This window comes from Ixodes scapularis, unplaced genomic scaffold (assembly GCF_016920785.2).
Source record: "Ixodes scapularis isolate PalLabHiFi unplaced genomic scaffold, ASM1692078v2 PGA_scaffold1__304_contigs__length_218370807, whole genome shotgun sequence".
Lineage (NCBI taxonomy): Eukaryota > Metazoa > Arthropoda > Arachnida > Ixodida > Ixodidae > Ixodes > Ixodes scapularis.
This window is the reverse complement of record NW_024609846.1, coordinates 100,793,144-100,810,795: the sequence shown is the minus strand read 5'-3', so window position 1 is coordinate 100,810,795 and position 17,652 is coordinate 100,793,144. Positions and strand designations below refer to the sequence as shown.

The window sequence follows — 17,652 nt, the reverse complement described above, 5'->3', positions numbered from 1 at the left end:
AAACAATATTTGCACTCAAACGCCTCGGTTGAGGTGCCTCGTGCTACATTCTGGCGAATGCAAACTAGGGTATGCCGCTCAGTTGTTACTTATTTTGTAAGTCTAACTATGAAAAGAAACTGAAAATATATTTTATTCGCAGCTTCCTAGGTTGTCAGGACCATTTTGTTTGCCAGAGCCCTGCAGAACCGAATCTCTGGACCATGGAAATGGCCTCCATGGCTCTCCTGACAGCGACCTGGACGTAAGTGCCGATTGATTATGACTTCTCTGGAGACCCTCTATAGGCACAGCCCATGATAAAGTAGTGTCTGATGCGACTGAGGTGCTTGGGATTCTCTTTCGCAGATTCAACCTCCTCCCGATTTGCCGCAGGTTCAGGAGGCTTGCTTGCTCGACAGGGGTGGCTGTCTACGAGGCTCTCCTTGCAGCCACCTGGACGTAAGTGCCGATTTATTATGACTTCTGCGAAGACCCTCTATAGGCACAGTCCATGATAAAGTAGTGAGTGATGCGACTGAGGTGCTTGGAACTCTCTTTTGCAGATTCAACCGTCTCAGTCCTCAGAACCACCCGACTCGCCGCAGGTCCAGAAGGCTTGCTTACTCAACAGAGGTGACTGTCTCCGAGGCTCCCCTGGCAGCCACCTGGACGTAAGTGCCGATTTATTATGACTTCTGCGAAGACCCTCTATAGGCACAGCCCACGATAAAGTAGTGAGTGATGCGACTGAGGTGCTTGGAACTCTCTTTTGCAGATTCAACCGTCTCAGTCCTCAGAACCACCCGACTCGCCGCAGGTCCAGAAGGCTTGCTTACTCAACAGAGGTGACTGTCTCCGAGGCTCCCCTGGCAGCCACCTGGACGTAAGTGCCGATTTATTATGACTTCTGCGAAGACCCTCTATAGGCACAGCCCATGATAAAGTAGTGAGTGATGCGACTGAGGTGCTTGGAACTCTCTTTTGCAGATTCAACCGTCTCGGTCCTCAGAACCACCCGACTCGCCGCAGGTCCAGGAGGCTTGCTTGCTCAACAGAGGTGACTGTCTCCAAGGCACCCCTGGCAGCCACCTGGAAGTAAGTGCCGATTTATTACGACTTCTGCGAAGACCAGATCTATAGGCACAGTCCATGATAAAGTAGTGAGTGATGCGACTGAGGTGCTTGGAACTCTCTTTTGCAGATTCAACCGTCTCAGTCCTCAGAACCACCCGACTCGCCGCAGGTCCAGAAGGCTTGCTTACTCAACAGAGGTGACTGTCTCCGAGGCTCCCCTGGCAGCCACCTGGACGTAAGTGCCGATTTATTATGACTTCTGCGAAGACCCTCTATAGGCACAGCCCATGATAAAGTAGTGAGTGATGCGACTGAGGTGCTTGGAACTCTCTTTTGCAGATTCAACCGTCTCGGTCCTCAGAACCACCCGACTCGCCGCAGGTCCAGGAGGCTTGCTTGCTCAACAGAGGTGACTGTCTCCAAGGCACCCCTGGCAGCCACCTGGACGTAAGTGCCGATTTATTATGACTTCTGCGAAGATCCTCTATAGGCACAGCCCATGATAAAGTAGTGAGTGATGCGACTCAGGTGCTTGGAACTCTCTTTTGCAGATTCAACCGTCTCAGTCCTCAGAACCACCCGACTCGCCGCAGGTCCAGAAGGCTTGCTTGCTCAACAGAGGTGACTGTCTCCAAGGCACCCCTGGGAGCCACCTGGACGTAAGTGCTGATTTATTGTGACTTCTGCGAAGACCCTCTATAGGCACAGCCCATGATAAAGTAGTGAGTGATGCGACTGAGGTGCTTGAAACTCTCTTTTGCAGATTCAACCGTCTCGGTCGTCAGAACCACCCGACTCGCCGCAGGTCCAGGAGGCTTGCTTGCTCAACAGAGGTGACTGTCTCCAAGGCACCCCTGGCAGCCACCTGGACGTAAGTGCCGATTTATTATGACTTCTGCGAAGACCCACTATAGGCACAGCCCATGATAAAGTAGTGAGTGATGCGACTGAGGTGCTTGGAACTCTCTTTTGCAGATTCAACCGTCTCGGTCGTCAGAACCACCCGACTCGCCGCAGGTCCAGGAGGCTTGCTTGCTCAACAGAGGTGACTGTCTCCAAGGCACCCCTGGGAGCCACCTGGACGTAAGTGCTGATTTATTATGACTTCTGCGAAGACCCTCTATAGGCACAGCCCATGATAAAGTAGTGAGTGATGCGACTGAGGTGCTTGAAACTCTCTTTTGCAGATTCAACCGTCTCGGTCGTCAGAACCACCCGACTCGCCGCAGGTCCAGGAGGCTTGCTTGCTCAACAGAGGTGACTGTCTCCAAGGCACCCCTGGCAGCCACCTGGACGTAAGTGCCGATTTATTACGACTTCTGCGAAGACCCACTATAGGCACAGCTCATGATAAAGTAGTGAGTGATGCGACTGAGGTGCTTGAAACTCTCTTTTGCAGATTCAACCGTCTCGGTCGTCAGAACCACCCGACTCGCCGCAGGTCCAGGAGGCTTGCTTGCTCAACAGAGGTGACTGTCTCCAAGGCACCCCTGGCAGCCACCTGGACGTAAGTGCCGATTTATTATGACTTCTCCGAAGACCCTCTATAGGCACAGCCCATGATAAAGTAGTGAGTGATGCGACTGAGGTGCTTGGAACTCTCTTTTGCAGATTCAACCGTCTCAGTCCTCAGAACCACCCGACTCACCACAGGTCCAGAAGGCTTGCTTGCTCAACAGAGGTGATTGTCTCCAAGGCACCCCTGGCAGCCACCTGGACGTAAGTGCCGATTTATTATGACTTCTGCGAAGACCCTCTATAGGCACAGCCCATGATAAAGTAGTGAGTGATGCGACTGAGGTGCTTGGAACTCTCTTTTGCAGATTCAACCGTCTCAGTCCTCAGAACCACCCGACTCGCCACAGGTCCAGGAGGCTTGCTTGCTCAACAGAGGTGACTGTCTCCAAGGCACCCCTGGCAGCCACCTGGACGTAAGTGCCGATTTATTATGACTTCTGCGAAGATCCTCTATAGGCACAGCCCATGATAAAGTAGTGAGTGATGCGACTGAGGTGCTTGGAACTCTCTTTTGCAGATTCAACCGTCTCAGTCCTCAGAACCACCCGACTCGCCGCAGGTCCAGAAGGCTTGCTTGCTCAACAGAGGTGACCGTCTCCAAGGCACCCCTGGGAGCCACCTGGACGTAAGTGCCGATTTATTATGACTTCTGCGAAGACCCTCTATAGGCACAGCCCATGATAAAGTAGTGAGTGATGCGACTGAGGTGCTTGGAACTCTCTTTTGCAGATTCAACCGTCTCAGTCGTCAGAACCACCCAACTCGCCGCAGGTCCAGGAGGCTTGCTTGCTCAACAGAGGTGACTGTCTCCAAGGCACCCCTGGCAGCCACCTGGACGTAAGTGCCGATTTATTATGACTTCTGCGAAAACCCTCTATAGGCACAGCCCATGATAAAGTAGTGAGTGATGCGACTCAGGTGCTTGGAACTCTCTTTTGCAGATTCAACCGTCTCAGTCGTCAGAACCACCCAACTCGCCGCAGGTCCAGGAGGCTTGCTTGCTCAACAGAGGTGACTGTCTCCAAGGCACCCCTGGCAGCCACCTGGACGTAAGTGCCGATTTATTATGACTTCTGCGAAAACCCTCTATAGGCACAGCCCATGATAAAGTAGTGAGTGATGCGACTGAGGTGCTTGGAACTCTCTTTTGCAGATTCAACCGTCTCAGTCGTCAGAATCACCCGACTCGCCGCAGGTCCAGGAGGCTTGCTTGCTCGACGGTGGTGATTGTCTCCGAGGCTCTCCTGGCAGCCACCTGGACGTAAGTGCCGATTTATTATGACTTCTGTGAAGACCCTCTATAGGCACAGCCCATGATAAAGTAGTGCTCGATGCGACTGAGGTGCTTGAAACTCCCTTTTGCATATTCAGCCTTCTCATTTGTCGGAACCTCCCGACTCGCCGCAGGTTCAGGAGGCTTGCTTGCTCGACAAAGGTGACTGTCTCCAAGGCTCTCCTGGCAGCCACCTGGACGTAAGTGCTGATTCCTTGTGATATTTACAGCGAGTGCAGTACTCCAGGGCTGCACTCATTGTAAATATTTGAAGCGCTTTGGTTCATTGCATTGTTAGGTGTTCATTACCGGAGCCTGTTTTTTATTTCAAAATTTTGGTTAAATACAGCGAAGCTAAGCTCCGAATTTCGGAGAATTGGCAATTTACGAGAAATAAACTCAGATAAACGCAGAATTTCAGATAAAATCTAAACTCCGAAAAACACCCTCCGAATTTCACGAAAGATAAACTTTAAAAACACGGAATCCTAGTTATGGATCTCTTTTCTGTTCCAGTGTACGCCTGAGCCACAGTATGTACTGTCATCCAGCCCAGCAGCTGCGACAAAGGATCCCGGCAACATAGAGCTCTGTTCTCCAATCTGCAGGTGCTCGAAGACCATGGTGGCTGAGGTCCTTCTCATGATCTTAACATTGTTTTGCAAACATCGTTTCACCTTTTCTGCTCTTGTTGACTTCCTGCAACTTTTGAACATAACATTTGGCTGTGAAGTGCTGCCTGGTTCAAAGTACCTGTTTAATGGTCTGTTCTCCGTACCATCTGACATGATGTCGATCCATGTCTATTGCAACTACTGCTCTGCCTATATTGCTACAAAAGACGCACTTTTAAGCAAGCATGTGACTTGTGCTCAGTGCCAAACTTCTGCACTTGTAGAAAAGTTGTCTTATTTTATCACTTTGCCTTTGGCTCCCCAGCTGAAACGCATGCTAGAAAGCAATCCTGATATTCAAAACAACCTGAATTATCGATTCCGAAGGAAGAAGGAACACCAATCTAACATTGAGGACATATACGATGGTGTCTTGTACAAACAACTTTCAAAGCCAGGTCAAATTCTTGCGAGTGAAGACAATCTTTCGTACACATTTAATTCTGATGGTGCATCTGTCTTCAAATCATCAAATATGTCCATTTGGCCAATTCAAGTAACGATAAATGAGCTCCCTCCGACTTTGCGACAAAAGAATTTATTACTGGCCGGTTTGTGGTGTGGCGGAAAAGACACAAACATGGACATGTTTTTCTCGAAATTTGCTGATGATGCGGTCAGTTTGGCAACTGAGGGATTCTCGTGGCAAAGGCATGATGGAACAGTTGTAAACAGCAAAGTCATTGGACTTTGCTGTTGTGTTGACAGTGTAGCACGACCTATCATGCAGAAGACAACACAGTTCAATGGGCATCATGGATGCAGTTGGTGCTACCACCCTGGAGAGTATATTGAAAATGCCATGCGCTATCCAGTCTCTCTACAGTCATACTCTGATCGAAGTGATGTAGAAATGGAACAGCAAATGGAAACTGCTTTTCTTGAAAACAAGACTGTCTTTGGTGTGAAAGGACCATCTGCACTCCTGTCTATTCCAGCTTTTGGTATTGTCTCTGGCTTTGTTCCAGATTATATGCATGCAGTTCTGTTGGGTGTTGCCAGACAGATTACAGAGATGTGGGTTACATCTGCTCGGGAACCCTTTTACATTGGATCACCCAGAACAATGAATCTCATTGACAGAAACCTTGAGAACATTCGTCCTCCCAGGTCCATTTCACGTTTGCCAAGGTCACTAACCAACCGGTGTCAGTGGAAGGCATCAGAGTGGAAATGTTGGCTTTTCTACTATGCCATACCATGTCTCAAAGGGTGCCTTCCTGAACGTTACCTGAAACACTTCGCTCTTCTGTCAAATGGTATCTATATTCTTTTAAAGAACTCTATAAGTAGAAGTGGCGTGAATGAGGCTGATATTTTATTAACCCAGTTTGTATGTGGTGTACAAGAACTTTATGGTTCCCATGCGATGACTTTTAATGTTCATGTTCTCTCGCATATGGCAAAGAGTGTCAAAGAGTGGGGCCCGCTGTGGGCACATTCGGCCTTTCCGTTCGAGTCGGGCAATGGCTTCCTTTTAAAGCTTTCGAAAGGGACCCGTAAAGTTCCCTTGCAAATAGCCAAGAATTTGTTGCTTTATCGCTCTGTTTCAACATTTGTCAACAAGTATGGAAAAGACAAACAGGTTCGTCAGTTTTGCGCAAAACGTATGGGTCACCAGGATTTTACACCGATGGCTTCAAGAACTCGTGTTAAGCTTTTAGGAAAAGGAAAGCTTGGTGCTATTTCACAGATTATTAATACGTTATGCTTAGGGTTGCCATCACAGCGATTAAGAGCTTTTAAGAAGGTGTCCATCAGTGGCGAAATATATCACTCCAAGGAGTATCTATTGGCTAAGCGACAAAATAACAGCTTTGTTCAATTGAAAAATGGAAAAGTAGGAGAAATTATACAGATATTAGCATATAAGGAAGGTCTAAATGAGAAGATTGTTATTCTGTTTCAGGAACATAAAATTGAAGCCCCTTTTTATGTACACCACGTGAAGGAGTGTTCTGTCTCCGATGTAGTGACTGTTGTACCTGTTGAAAGCATACACGTGAAATGTCTCTATATAAAAGTGGGAGGGGGCGAGTACTTTTCGTTGTTGCCTAACCCATACGAAAAGGAATGAGTAGCTGGATGATTTTAAATGACATTGAGGGGGGGGGGGGGCGGCCTGTTGATTTTAATGCGAAATCACCCACGTGTGGGACATGGAGTTCAAATAGGTCAAGCAAGATTAATAATAGTGTGGTATTTTCTGCTGAAAAAATAAGAGCTTGTAAAAACCTGTTCCCAAATAAAATTTTGATCCTGGCCTGACTGCATATGTCTACATATTCTTGTCTTATTGGCCATTTGCAAAAATTTTCCTTCAGCTTTGGCTATGTGCTAGTTGTGTGAAACAACTGCTGCAATGCTCAACAGTTGGGCTCATGGTTATAATGATGAAGAGTGTTTATATTATGCATTCGATATGAGTCCTTTCATGCTTGTTACAAGGTTTACAAAATAAAAATTAAGAAATATGACAGAAAAGAAAAGAATGAAATGATTATTTTGCAATGGATGTTGGATGCATTCACTCATCAAATTTTGAAACTATTAGCTGGCATCTGCTAATTTTAGGCGCTAGATTTTGGAAAGAAGATGCAGGCCTGGGCTAAAATTCAGCTGTTGCAGCAGCCTGATTACGAAACAAAATTTATTAAAATTTCCACAAGGTGCCTTATATGATTTGAAACGAGCCTGAGAACTGACAAATTAAAGGGGCGATGTCAAGTGGTCTGGTGAAATGATAGCCCTTAACAACTGGTATATATGTCTCAATTTAGAAAATGTATTAATTCCCATTATGTCCCGGGTGTCCCCCCAAAACCTTTACTCGCTAAGGTGGCTCACATACCTCAGACACTTAACAATAGTTTTAACAACACTCAAAAGTGTCTCACTGGTCAAATTTTCGTGCTACTATTTGGAAGTTTCAACTCGGGAGTATTAAGAAAGAGAAAAACTGCTTTTTAGATATGTTTCAACAATGGAGGAAAAATACGCCAAACAAAAAACAGTTTTTTTTTACGCCATTTTGAAATCAATTTTTCTTTTTTACTTCCTCTGTACTCGGAAATCAGACTTGATATTTTAGCACGAAAATGTGATCAGGGAAATACGTTTTTGAGAGCAGTTACAACTTGGTATTGTAAGTTTCTGAAGTTTGCGAGCCATGTTAGCGAGTAAAGTCTTTTTTTTTTTTCCTTTTTTTGGGAAGGGGACATCTTGTAAAGGTAGAAGTTTGCTTCTCTGCAGTGCATGGCTCTTTGCTGTCTCCAATACAATGGCTCTGCCACATAGCGCCACTGGCTACAATGAGAAAATTGCGTACTGTGCACATTGACACCAGTTACAATTTTTTTTATTTATTTATTCATACTGTTGGCCTGACCGTTACAGGAATGGACTATTACTGAAATAACCACATTTTTAAAGTGCACTTCCACGAATGATATGCACATGAATGATTTAGACACAGATGCGTTTAAATGTATATAAATATAAGCAAACTAAAGAACAGAAAATAAAGAAAAATACATTATATGTGTTGTTGGGCGAGGCTTCTCAGGCCGGCTTCAAAGCCTTCAACGGTGTCACATGCAAAAGCATCTTGTGGGAGGTTGTTCCACTCAGCTATGGTTCTCGGAAAAAAGGAATACTTAAAAATGTCGATCCATGGGCTTTCATCGGCATCAGCATTTCAGTATGACCGCCCCAAAGTCCTAGCTAATTAATCTATGTTTCACCTTTTGTTTTGTATCAAATACAGCAGTTTTAATCTGGCTACTCTCCTTCATTCTTCCAATGGTGCCAAGTTGAGTTGGATGAGCATCGCACTGACAGGCTCAGTCCTTCGGTATCTGTATGTGAACTTAGTAAAATCCCTGTAAAGTTGGCTTCTTCTAAATTTGTGTTTGCATCTTCTTTTGTAATGCGGCTTCTCTGCAGCATTCCCAAGAGAACCAACGTGTCACATATATCAGTCACAAATTTTGGTTAATTAGCATATTATGACAGTCGCCCTCTTATCTGAGTACCATTCCACGCAACTCGCACCATATTAAAAAAAAAAATGTTTGAATTAAAATTAAAAAGCCTGTATGTCACAAAAAAAAAGTTATCTGGCAGGGCTGTGATTAGCCTTTCATATGCTAATTTGAAAATGGAGCAAAATACATGCAAATATGTATATAAATTAGTCAAAAATGTATTTATTACAAATCTAATTACATTTCCAAAAAAGCATTTAAGTACAAGATACAAATACAACCAAATGTATTTGGTCTCCTCCAAATACTTTTCCAAATACAGTCCTCAAAATTTACGTCAGCGACTTCAGGGCACCTGCAACGGGTTTCTGGGTATCTCATTTTAATTTTGCATCGCACGCTTGGGAGTTAGTGTGCGAGGCTCTTGTAACGTAATAAAAATATAGTCACAAAGAAATGTAATCAGCTTGGACGTAATAGGCGAAAAAAGTACAGAGTTTCAAGCACCTTTTTTTGTCGATTACATTTTGGTATAGACCAGCAAAGAACCAAGACGCGCAGCACTAGCTAGATAATTTTTTATTGTTGCAACTCGCACCAGTTACGAAAATCTGGACGACCCGCGCATTTAGAATGTTCCAGGCAAAAATGTGGATGGATATCAGGCTGGAAAGCATCACAAGTTGTCACATTCACTTTTTAGCCAGTCTGCCTGGGAACGTCGATTTCGTCACTATTCTTGCCCTGGATTAGCACCGTAATCACGAAGTCACTAAACGCTTGTGCATGATTGAGAGACACTGCATTCGGTGCAGAACATAGTTTTCTTCCTGCTCGGGACAGTGCATTTAATGTATTTTCGCCCTCAAAAATGTATTTAATTGAATTTGAAATACCCACGTTTTAGTATTTAAAGGAGCAATGCAACAATTTTTGTACTTTGCGCAAATACCGCTTAAAACGGATCCCTAATGTTAATGACCTATGAAACACGCGTTCGTTTTTCACCCCACGCAATAGAAGTCCCAGAAAAAAATTGAAGAAAAACGAGCAGCGTTTGCCCCCTCAACTCGCAGCCAGAACAAGCGGCCACGTGATCTGGAGCCGATTATATGCCGCCAGTGTTGATCATAGCCACGCGCTGGGGTTGGCAAAGCGGAGGACACGCGCTGAGTTCCAGACATTGTTATGGCTCGGCTGTTGTCGTCGTTGCAGCGATTGGACACGGGTCACAACCCGAATGCTTCTCGAGCTAGCAATTGTCACGAGCCCAAGTCGAATGCCCACGCGATGCTCGGGTCCAATCTATAAACCGCATTCAAATATCGTCACTTGGGTGTACTGCGATCCCCGAGTTACGTCATCAAATTTTGCAAAGGAGAGATTGAATGAAAACGATCGCTTTTGTCCTTGAAATTACACCGCAACAAAGGAGTTTCTTGGCCAATGGCGTTGCGTGTGAGTATCCTTGAGTCCCAGGTGTGCCAGTAAGCTCGTGTAGAGAGAAAAACATTCCAACTGAATATCGTTGCACAGCTCCTTTAAATACACACGTCAAATGCATTACCCAATTTGTAATTAAATACAAATGCAAAACACACAAAGTATTTGAAATACATATTTCAAATACTTGTATTTGAAATACTGCCCATCCCTGGAGCATTGTCATTGTATGCCATACTGCACCGAGTTTGCTTCTCTGCAGTGCATGGCTCATTGCTATCTCCCGTACAATGGCTCTGCCACTGGCTGCAACGAGAAAATTGGGTGCTGTGCACATTGACAGCAGTGGCAACTTAGTGAAAGCCCTGTAAAGTTGGCTTCTTCTAAATTTATGTTTGCCTCTTCCTTTGTGATGCAGCTTCGCTGCAGCATTCCCAATAGAACCAATGTGCCAAACATCAGTAACAAATATCGGTTAATTAGTCAACATATCATCACAGTTATCCTCTTATCTGAGTGCCATTGCATGTAACTTGCGCCATATTAAAAAAAAAAAAGATTGATTTAAAATTAAAAAGCCCGTACATCACCACATGTCACCAAAAAAGGTAACAAATAAAACCGATAGGGTTGTTGATTAGCCTTTCATGTGCTAATTTGGAAATTCAGCATTGTCACTGTATGCTGTACTGCACCGAGTTCGCTTCTCTGCAGTGCATGGCCCATTGCTATCTTCCGTACAATGGCTCTGCCGTATAACGCCACTGCCTGCAATGAGCAAAGTGAGTGTCGTGCACATTGACACAATTGGCATCATGGCGCTTGCCCCCTAAAGTTGACTTCTCCTGAACCTTTTCGTGTGCCTTCCCCCGTGCTGCGGCTTCTCTGCAGCATTTCCAGTGGTACCAATGTGCAAAACATAGGGTTTTCTCATTGGCGCCAATTGCACATTCATGCTCATTGGTTTTGGCTATGCATTTCAATGGGAAAAGGCCTGCCATTTCCAGCAGGGCGGTGTGTTTTGATTTCTTTCTCGCCAGGCTGAAAGCACTTCAACTGATTATGGTTGGTTCGTGCGTCGTATTCGGGTGCACGCATCGTGTGAGACGCCAGGGATAACATTTCACTCATAAGTATGCATGATCTTTCGTCCTTCCATTTTCCTGTGCATGCGTAAACCAGCAAATGTAAGCGCTAAACGCCTCTTATTTGCGATTTCCCGGACCGCCAGCTGCTCGTGTTGGTCCTATGTGCACGTTAAAAGGGAGTTAACACGCTCGCCGCCGGTCAGCTAATTTAAATAGCCCGCGCGTTTCTTTTTCTTTGCTTGGGGGGGGGGGGGGGGGGGGGGGTTCGCAAAGCAGCAACATTTGGCGTGAATTCATTTTCGCTTGGTAAAGTCGTCGAGCTCCTCTGTGTATTCATGTTGCTCACAGCAGTTCTCCCATGTATTGAACTTGCTCCTGTTTCCTGTCCTATGGTTCTCTTAGCACTTTAAGCATGAGGCTTTTTGCAAACATTAGCAGTCTGTTTGCATATATGCTCCTGTAATGCTTCCGTGCAGGTCAAAGCAGTGAATACGTTCAAATTAAAGCATGAAACCTGCGCTACATACTGCCCGTGTTTGCAGATTTCCCAAAGAAAGCAGTGCGCGTGCTGCCTGGGAACGTGCTGTGCGGCGAGATTGCTGGAAACCGAAGGACAACGACCGTCTCTGCTCAGTTCACTTCGAAGTTGATTGTTTCGACAAAACTGGGCAAACAGTGAGACTGCGGCCTGGCAGCCTACTTACAAACTTCCCAGCATTCCCAGCCCATCTGCAGAAGCCTGTGAGTACCTGGGTTGGTTAAATACCTTTCGTAATATTTAGCTTACAAAAAATAGCAGCATGCGAATATAAAATCTTCTTTACGTGTACTATGAAATGAAGACCTGTACTGTACTTAGCACGCGCTGTGTCCTTCTGCAGCAAACTCCAGATTTTGTCAACAAAATTATCGTAAGACACTAAAAGTCATTTCGTTTCTGCTGTATTATTTTCATCCAGCAAAAGCAAAAATGCTTTTGCTGGATGTCCTAAGTGTCGGGAGATGGCACCCGTGACACCGCCTGATATCGCCGCTAAACCGGGACCTGATGTAGAGCCTAAAGTGACGTCACCAACAAACGATTGGTACCGCCAAAAAGCAGAGGAGTCTGAGGACAAACTCCAGCAACTCAAAAAAAAGGTGAAGACCTTACAGTAAACCAGGCAAAGGCTGTCGTTGTGCTAAAGCAACGCTCAAGAGCTCCTGAAGGAACTTAAAGATCAACAGCTTTCGTCCGAGAAAGGCCTGGAAGTCATTGAAGCTACCTTTTCGCCTGACATTTAGCAGCTGCTTTCAAGAGCTGTAGAAAAGGGCAACAAAAAATTTCCCCCTGAACTACGGGCATTCGCTTTAACAATGCACTTTTATTCTGCAGCTGCCTATGAATAAGTGTGCACAAAGTTTAATAATGCTTTGCCCTCACAGCACACCCTGCGTGAGTGGTATAAAGCAGCGAGCAGTGAACCTGGATTCACATCTGAAGCAATGGAATTCTTGAAGAATGGGGCGCAAGGTAGGGATGAGCCTCTGCTGGCAGCACTCGTGGTGAATGACATGGCCATAAAGAAGCATGTTCAGCTTGTCAGCAACAAAGTTGTTGGCTACATTGATTTTGGCAGAGAGATTCCTGCCGACAGCCTTCCAGAAGCAACAAACGTCTGTGTCTACATGCTTGTGGCAGTCGACTTGAGGCTCAAGCTGCCCTTGGATACTTTATCATTAATTCTCTTTCAGGCACACAAAGAGCAGAATTCACCAAAGAATGCCTTCTAAGGGTCGAGTCAACAGGAGTCAACATTGTGTGACTCACTTTTGACGGAGCAGCCTCCAACTTCAAAATGGCCAAGTGTCTTGGTGCCGACATCAGCAGTCATACAATGAAGACCAGTTTCGACCATCCAGCAGATGCATCAAAGAAAGTGTCTGTAATTCTAGACGCTTGCCACATGATTAAATTAATTTGTAACTGTCTGGGGTCTGTCAGTCACCTACTGGATGACAAAGGCTTGCCCGTGAAATGGTCGTACATTGTGGCCTTGGAAGCCCTACAAGCATAGGAGGGGTTAGCCTTCGAAACAAGTTCACGAAGGTTCATCTCGAATGGTCGAAGCAGAAAATGAAAGTCAAGCTCGCGGTGCAAGCTTTGAGTTCCTCAGTCGCAGATGCTCTTGGCTTCTGCGAATTTACTCTGAAACTGCCCCAGTTCCAGGGTGCACATGCCACAGCGCAGTTCATACGTATTTTTGACCGACTGTTTGACCTCCTGAATTCAAGAAATCCTCTGGCCAGGTCTTCCAAAGCACCACTGCGCCACGGGAATGCAGCTGCATGGAAGGCATTTCTGCAAGAAGCAGAGAACTACATTAAAGGGCTGAGGGATGCAAGCGGACGACCTATCATGGGTTAAAGAAAACGGATGGGTTAAAGAAAGCTGGGTTTCTTGGCTTACTAGCCTGCATCAAGAGCATTGAAGTTCTTTTTGATGACCGGTAGCAACAGGGAAGCTCAAGTACATCTTAATACTAAAACTGTCCCAAGATCACCTGGAGATAATTTTCGGCTCCTTCAGGGGAAAGGGAGGGTACAACAACAATCCAACTGCCTCGCAATTCAAAGCGGCCTACAAGCACCTGCTCATTCAAACAGAGCTCAAGTCGCCCGAAGCAGGCAACTGCTCTACGGATGAAGTGACGCGTGTCAAGTGGTGTAACAGACGTCTAACCGTCCACTGCTATCACTCAGCAGAGAAAATGTTCTACTCTAGCTTTCGACGATGACCATGACTATACCTATCGGGTGGACCTGCCACAAAGCCTGTCAGCAGTGGTTGAGTCAGTCGTGCCATACACTGCAGGATTTGTAGTCCGCAAGGTTGCCTCTAGTACGTTTTGTGAAGACTGCCTTACTGCTCTCCAGTCGAACGAGCTTCCTGCGCTCATCAAAGCAAAGACCCATGGTGGACTTTTGGCACCCTCAAAGGATGCACTTGCCATTTGTGGCGCTGCAGAGAGAGGCCTCAGGGTTTTGCAGACTCAGTGCTCCAACACGAAAATGTTGCATGTAAGATGCAAGAGCCTAGTTATAGAAATCTTGACTCTGGTTTTCGAGAAGGCATTGTTTGCACAACTTGAGCCCCACCTCTTTGACTGTGACCCACTAGATCATCCCATCTACAAGGTATCAAAGAAGATTGTCAAGTATTACTAGATGATACGAATTCATCACATTACCAAAGAGGTTAACAGAGAAAATTGCAAAGACAGCATGCAGACAGTGCTGTCCAGGCTCAGGGGTGGTCCAGCTGCGCCAACTGCGCCATTTTGATAAATTCTCCTTTACCTGCGCCTTGCTCCGCCTAAAGACACAAATTGGGTCAAACTGCGCCAAAAAGGGCTAGTCGGTCCGTGAACTAATCCTTTTTTGGAAGAATGGCGTTTTCGGCTGGCAACCCGGTGGGAGTCTTATTTTCTAGGCTAGGTGGCGCAAGCTGCCACCCGATATGAAGTATAGAGCCGTTACCATAGCCATCACAATCCAATTCAGGTTTCCGGCCCAGTGGCATTATTGTGTATTATTGTTTTGTTGCCACCGTTTTGATATGCGGCGTTGTGGCTGTTCATTTCTGCATCGCCACTACTAAGTCCTCTTGAAGATGAGCCAACGTGAGTACTTTTTTTTTTCTGCATGCGCGTTTTAAGATACAGACCCCATAGTAGAAATTTGCTCAGACGCTCGTTCACCTGCAGACCAGCGGCATCAATACCGAACGTGGTACTCTTTTCGATCGCGTGGTCGTTGCTTGTAGATCATGGCAAAAAAGCTTTGGCGTATTTTCATAGTTTGTTTAAAACTGTAATTTTCTCCTTTTTTTCTAGAGCGAAGCACCAAGTTTAAAAACTTAATACTCAGTGAGGTGGGCTCAAATAATGATTTAATTAGTCTCTGGTGCAAAAAGGGGACTCACAAAACTGATGCATTTTGCGTCCTCTGCAATTCATCAATTTCCTGCGCACAACATGGAGTAGCTGCCATCAAACGTCACGCAGCATTGAAGAAACATGTTGAAGCTGCTGCAAGGCACAGAGATGAGGACGGAAAACTTCAGCCCCCCAAATTGGTGCAAGCCGCAATGGATTTCTCACAAGGTGCTTCTGGCACATCACTCCAAGACCAAGTGTGGAAAGCGGAATCAATTTTCGCTAGTCCGTTGTTTCAAAGTCTATCCCTCTCTCGTGGGGAGACAGTGCTACGGGAATGTACGAGTGTATGTTTCCGGACAGCAAGGTTGCTAAGAAGTTTAGCTGCAGCAGGTCCAAGTTATCACGCATCGTGTCCGATGGACTCAGCCCTTACTTCAAGTCCAGAGTTGTGAGTAAGCTGTGCCACCCAAATGTTTTCTTCTCCGTGATGATCGACGAAACCCCAAAGCCAGAGCAAAGAACGCAGCAACTGGATGTGCTTGTTAGGTACTTTTCTAACAGCCAGCAACAGGTTGTCGTTGAGCATGCGCAATCGGACAACCTCGGGCGTGCCACCGCGGAAGTAAGTGTGGGCTGCGTAGAAGACGCGCTGACTGAGCTACCGAAGAGAGGGCTTGTTTGTTTTTTCAGTGACGGGCCCAACGTCATGAAAAGCGTGAGGAACAAGCTCCAAAAGGATATGCCATCAAGTTTGGTTGATGTCAACAACTGCAACCTTCACAAAGTCCACAATGCTTTTGCAAAAGGTCTCGATGCGTTTGGCTCGGATGTTGAGGAGGTCGTCCGAAACGTCTACTACTACTTCAAAAGCGCTGTTCGTGCTGAAGCCCTCGGAGAATGCCAGGAGGCTTTAGGGATTGCTTCTCATGTGTTTCTGCGTCATGTCTCCAATCACGGCTCACACTTCAAGATTCACTGTGTCGTGTCCTAGAACAATTTGAAGCGCTGAAGTCATACTTTCACAAGGCAAGCATGACAAAGCAGCGAGTGGACACTTAGAATCTTCACAGCAAGCTTGCTGCAGCATTTTCAAAGAAAGACCTTTATACCAAGGTGTTGTTCTTGAAGAACTGTGCCGAGCTTTTTTCTCGGTTTCAGACACTGTTTCAGAAGCAAGAGCCCCTGCTACACATACTCCACGCGGAGTTGCTGTCTCTAGTCCAGCGAATCCTCAGCCGTTGTTTGAGGAGTGCAGCCTATGTGGACAAGAGTGCGAAGGAACTGAAGAAACTCGATGTGCAGGACTCTACCCTGTGGAAAACCAAACCAGAAGTGGGTATGGACACTGAGCAGGCAATGCTGAAATGGGATCCAGGTGAAAAGAAGCGGTTACTTCTTGGGGCCCGTGCCTTCTACTTGGCTTGCTCGAAAGACCTCCTGCAGAAGCTGCTTCTTGACAATAAAGTCCTTCAGCACACAAGTCTCTTGAGATTGCAGCCCAGCGACGTGGAGTCAGAAGTCCGATCCTTGCGATACCTTGCTTCCCAGCTGCCTCAAGTGCTTGAGAGCGACCACGTGTCATCACTGGTCGATGAGTGGCATCTGCTGAGATGTGACTCTGCTAACAGCCTTTAGTAGATGGAAGATGGATGGATCGACACTCGTTGGGCTACAGTATTTCAACAACAGTGCGCAGCTGGTCAGCAGAAGTACCCACTGTTGTCAAGGCTAGTAAAAGCGCTGCTCCCTCTACCTCATGGCAACGCGGACTGTGACCGAGGCTTCAGTGAGAATAAGCATCTCCTTGAAGGCCGAGCCTCATTGTGCATTGCGAGCATCAACGGATAGCGGCAAGTGAAGACCTACCTGCAGAGGTATAATGGAGATGCCACAAAGGTGCCCCTGTCACCAGACCTTCTGCGAAGCGTCAAAAGAGCAAGAGCCCGGTATGAAGACAGAATTAGAAGCAGAGAGGCCGACATGAAGAGAAAAAAACCTGACAGCACACAAGTTGATGCTGACAACTCGCATGACAAGCGCTTAAAGAAGCAGTTGGGGGAAAGGGTGATCTCGTGCCGTGCGTTGCTGAAGAGGGCGGAAGAGACCATTGGTGCAGGACTGAAGTGCCAAAGCTTGGAAAAAGTAGAAGGTGGCCAAACTATGTTAGCTGAAGCCAATGCTACTTTGTCACGCACTCTTTGCGAGCTGGACGAACTGAAAAAGAAATGCAAAAAGCATCGAGTCAATATTTTTCTTTTCACCTGTGATATATAGCCTACAGTCAAAAGGCAAGAAGTATTAAGCAATATTTTAGTTTTCATCTGTGATATTTTGTTACATAGTTAAGCTTTAGCTGCAAGAATGTTCTGTCATCAATAAAATGGTTTTCTTATGGCGAGTTTTTTTCTTTGCAAATTACTATATGAAATTCAGATGTTCGTGACACACACAGACATATATATATATATGGGGGGTGAGGTAAGATTGACAAGGGCAGCCGTAATATATATATAATAATAAAGACGTGGCACAGAACTGGTCTATGTTCATGCTGCTCCAAAATGTTTAGTTTTCCTGATACCAAGGTGCTCCAAAACGAGCTTTTTCCTGCTCCAAAAGGGGAGTTTATGTGATACGAATTGCCCCAAAATTGGGTTTTTCTTGCTCCAAAAATTGCTCCAAAACCTAAAATGG

General features: G+C 45.9%; 2 protein-coding genes, 1 long non-coding RNA gene and 1 pseudogene across 3 annotated transcripts; all 4 read left to right on the top strand.

Moving 5' to 3' along the window:
* Nucleotides 1-18: 18 nt before the first annotated feature.
* On the top strand, nucleotides 19-2,160 carry LOC115321142. The gene is made up of 10 exons (XM_040217919.1): nucleotides 19-69; nucleotides 143-244; nucleotides 349-441; nucleotides 546-653; nucleotides 758-865; nucleotides 1,184-1,291; nucleotides 1,396-1,503; nucleotides 1,608-1,715; nucleotides 1,820-1,927; nucleotides 2,032-2,160. The coding sequence occupies exons 1-10, from the start codon at nucleotides 58-60 to the stop codon at nucleotides 2,158-2,160; spliced, it is 984 nt and encodes a 327-aa protein (XP_040073853.1). The 5' UTR covers nucleotides 19-57.
* Nucleotides 2,161-2,249: 89 nt separating this feature from the next.
* Nucleotides 2,250-2,702, top strand: LOC120846218. The gene is made up of 3 exons (XR_005716984.1): nucleotides 2,250-2,351; nucleotides 2,456-2,563; nucleotides 2,668-2,702. It is a non-coding gene; the product is annotated as an uncharacterized LOC120846218 (long non-coding RNA).
* Nucleotides 2,703-2,792: 90 nt separating this feature from the next.
* LOC120846228 lies at nucleotides 2,793-6,789 on the top strand. The gene is made up of 7 exons (XM_040217918.1): nucleotides 2,793-2,801; nucleotides 2,880-2,987; nucleotides 3,304-3,411; nucleotides 3,516-3,623; nucleotides 3,728-3,835; nucleotides 3,982-4,047; nucleotides 4,364-6,789. Exons 1-7 carry the CDS (start codon nucleotides 2,793-2,795, stop codon nucleotides 6,596-6,598), a joined length of 2,742 nt encoding a protein of 913 aa, XP_040073852.1. The 3' UTR covers nucleotides 6,599-6,789.
* An 8,488-nt stretch (nucleotides 6,790-15,277) lies between these two features.
* On the top strand, nucleotides 15,278-17,319 carry LOC120846227 (annotated as a pseudogene).
* Nucleotides 17,320-17,652: the final 333 nt, after the last annotated feature.

Coding starts and splice junctions, on each gene's coding strand:
- LOC120846228 (XM_040217918.1), top strand. Junction 2,988..3,303: donor CCCCTGGCAGCCACCTGGAC/GTAAGTGCCGAT, acceptor TCTCTTTTGCAG/ATTCAACCGTCTCAGTCGTC. Junction 3,836..3,981: donor CTCCTGGCAGCCACCTGGAC/GTAAGTGCCGAT, acceptor GACTCGCCGCAG/GTTCAGGAGGCTTGCTTGCT.
- LOC115321142 (XM_040217919.1), top strand. Junction 1,292..1,395: donor CCCCTGGCAGCCACCTGGAC/GTAAGTGCCGAT, acceptor TCTCTTTTGCAG/ATTCAACCGTCTCGGTCCTC. Junction 1,504..1,607: donor CCCCTGGCAGCCACCTGGAC/GTAAGTGCCGAT, acceptor TCTCTTTTGCAG/ATTCAACCGTCTCAGTCCTC.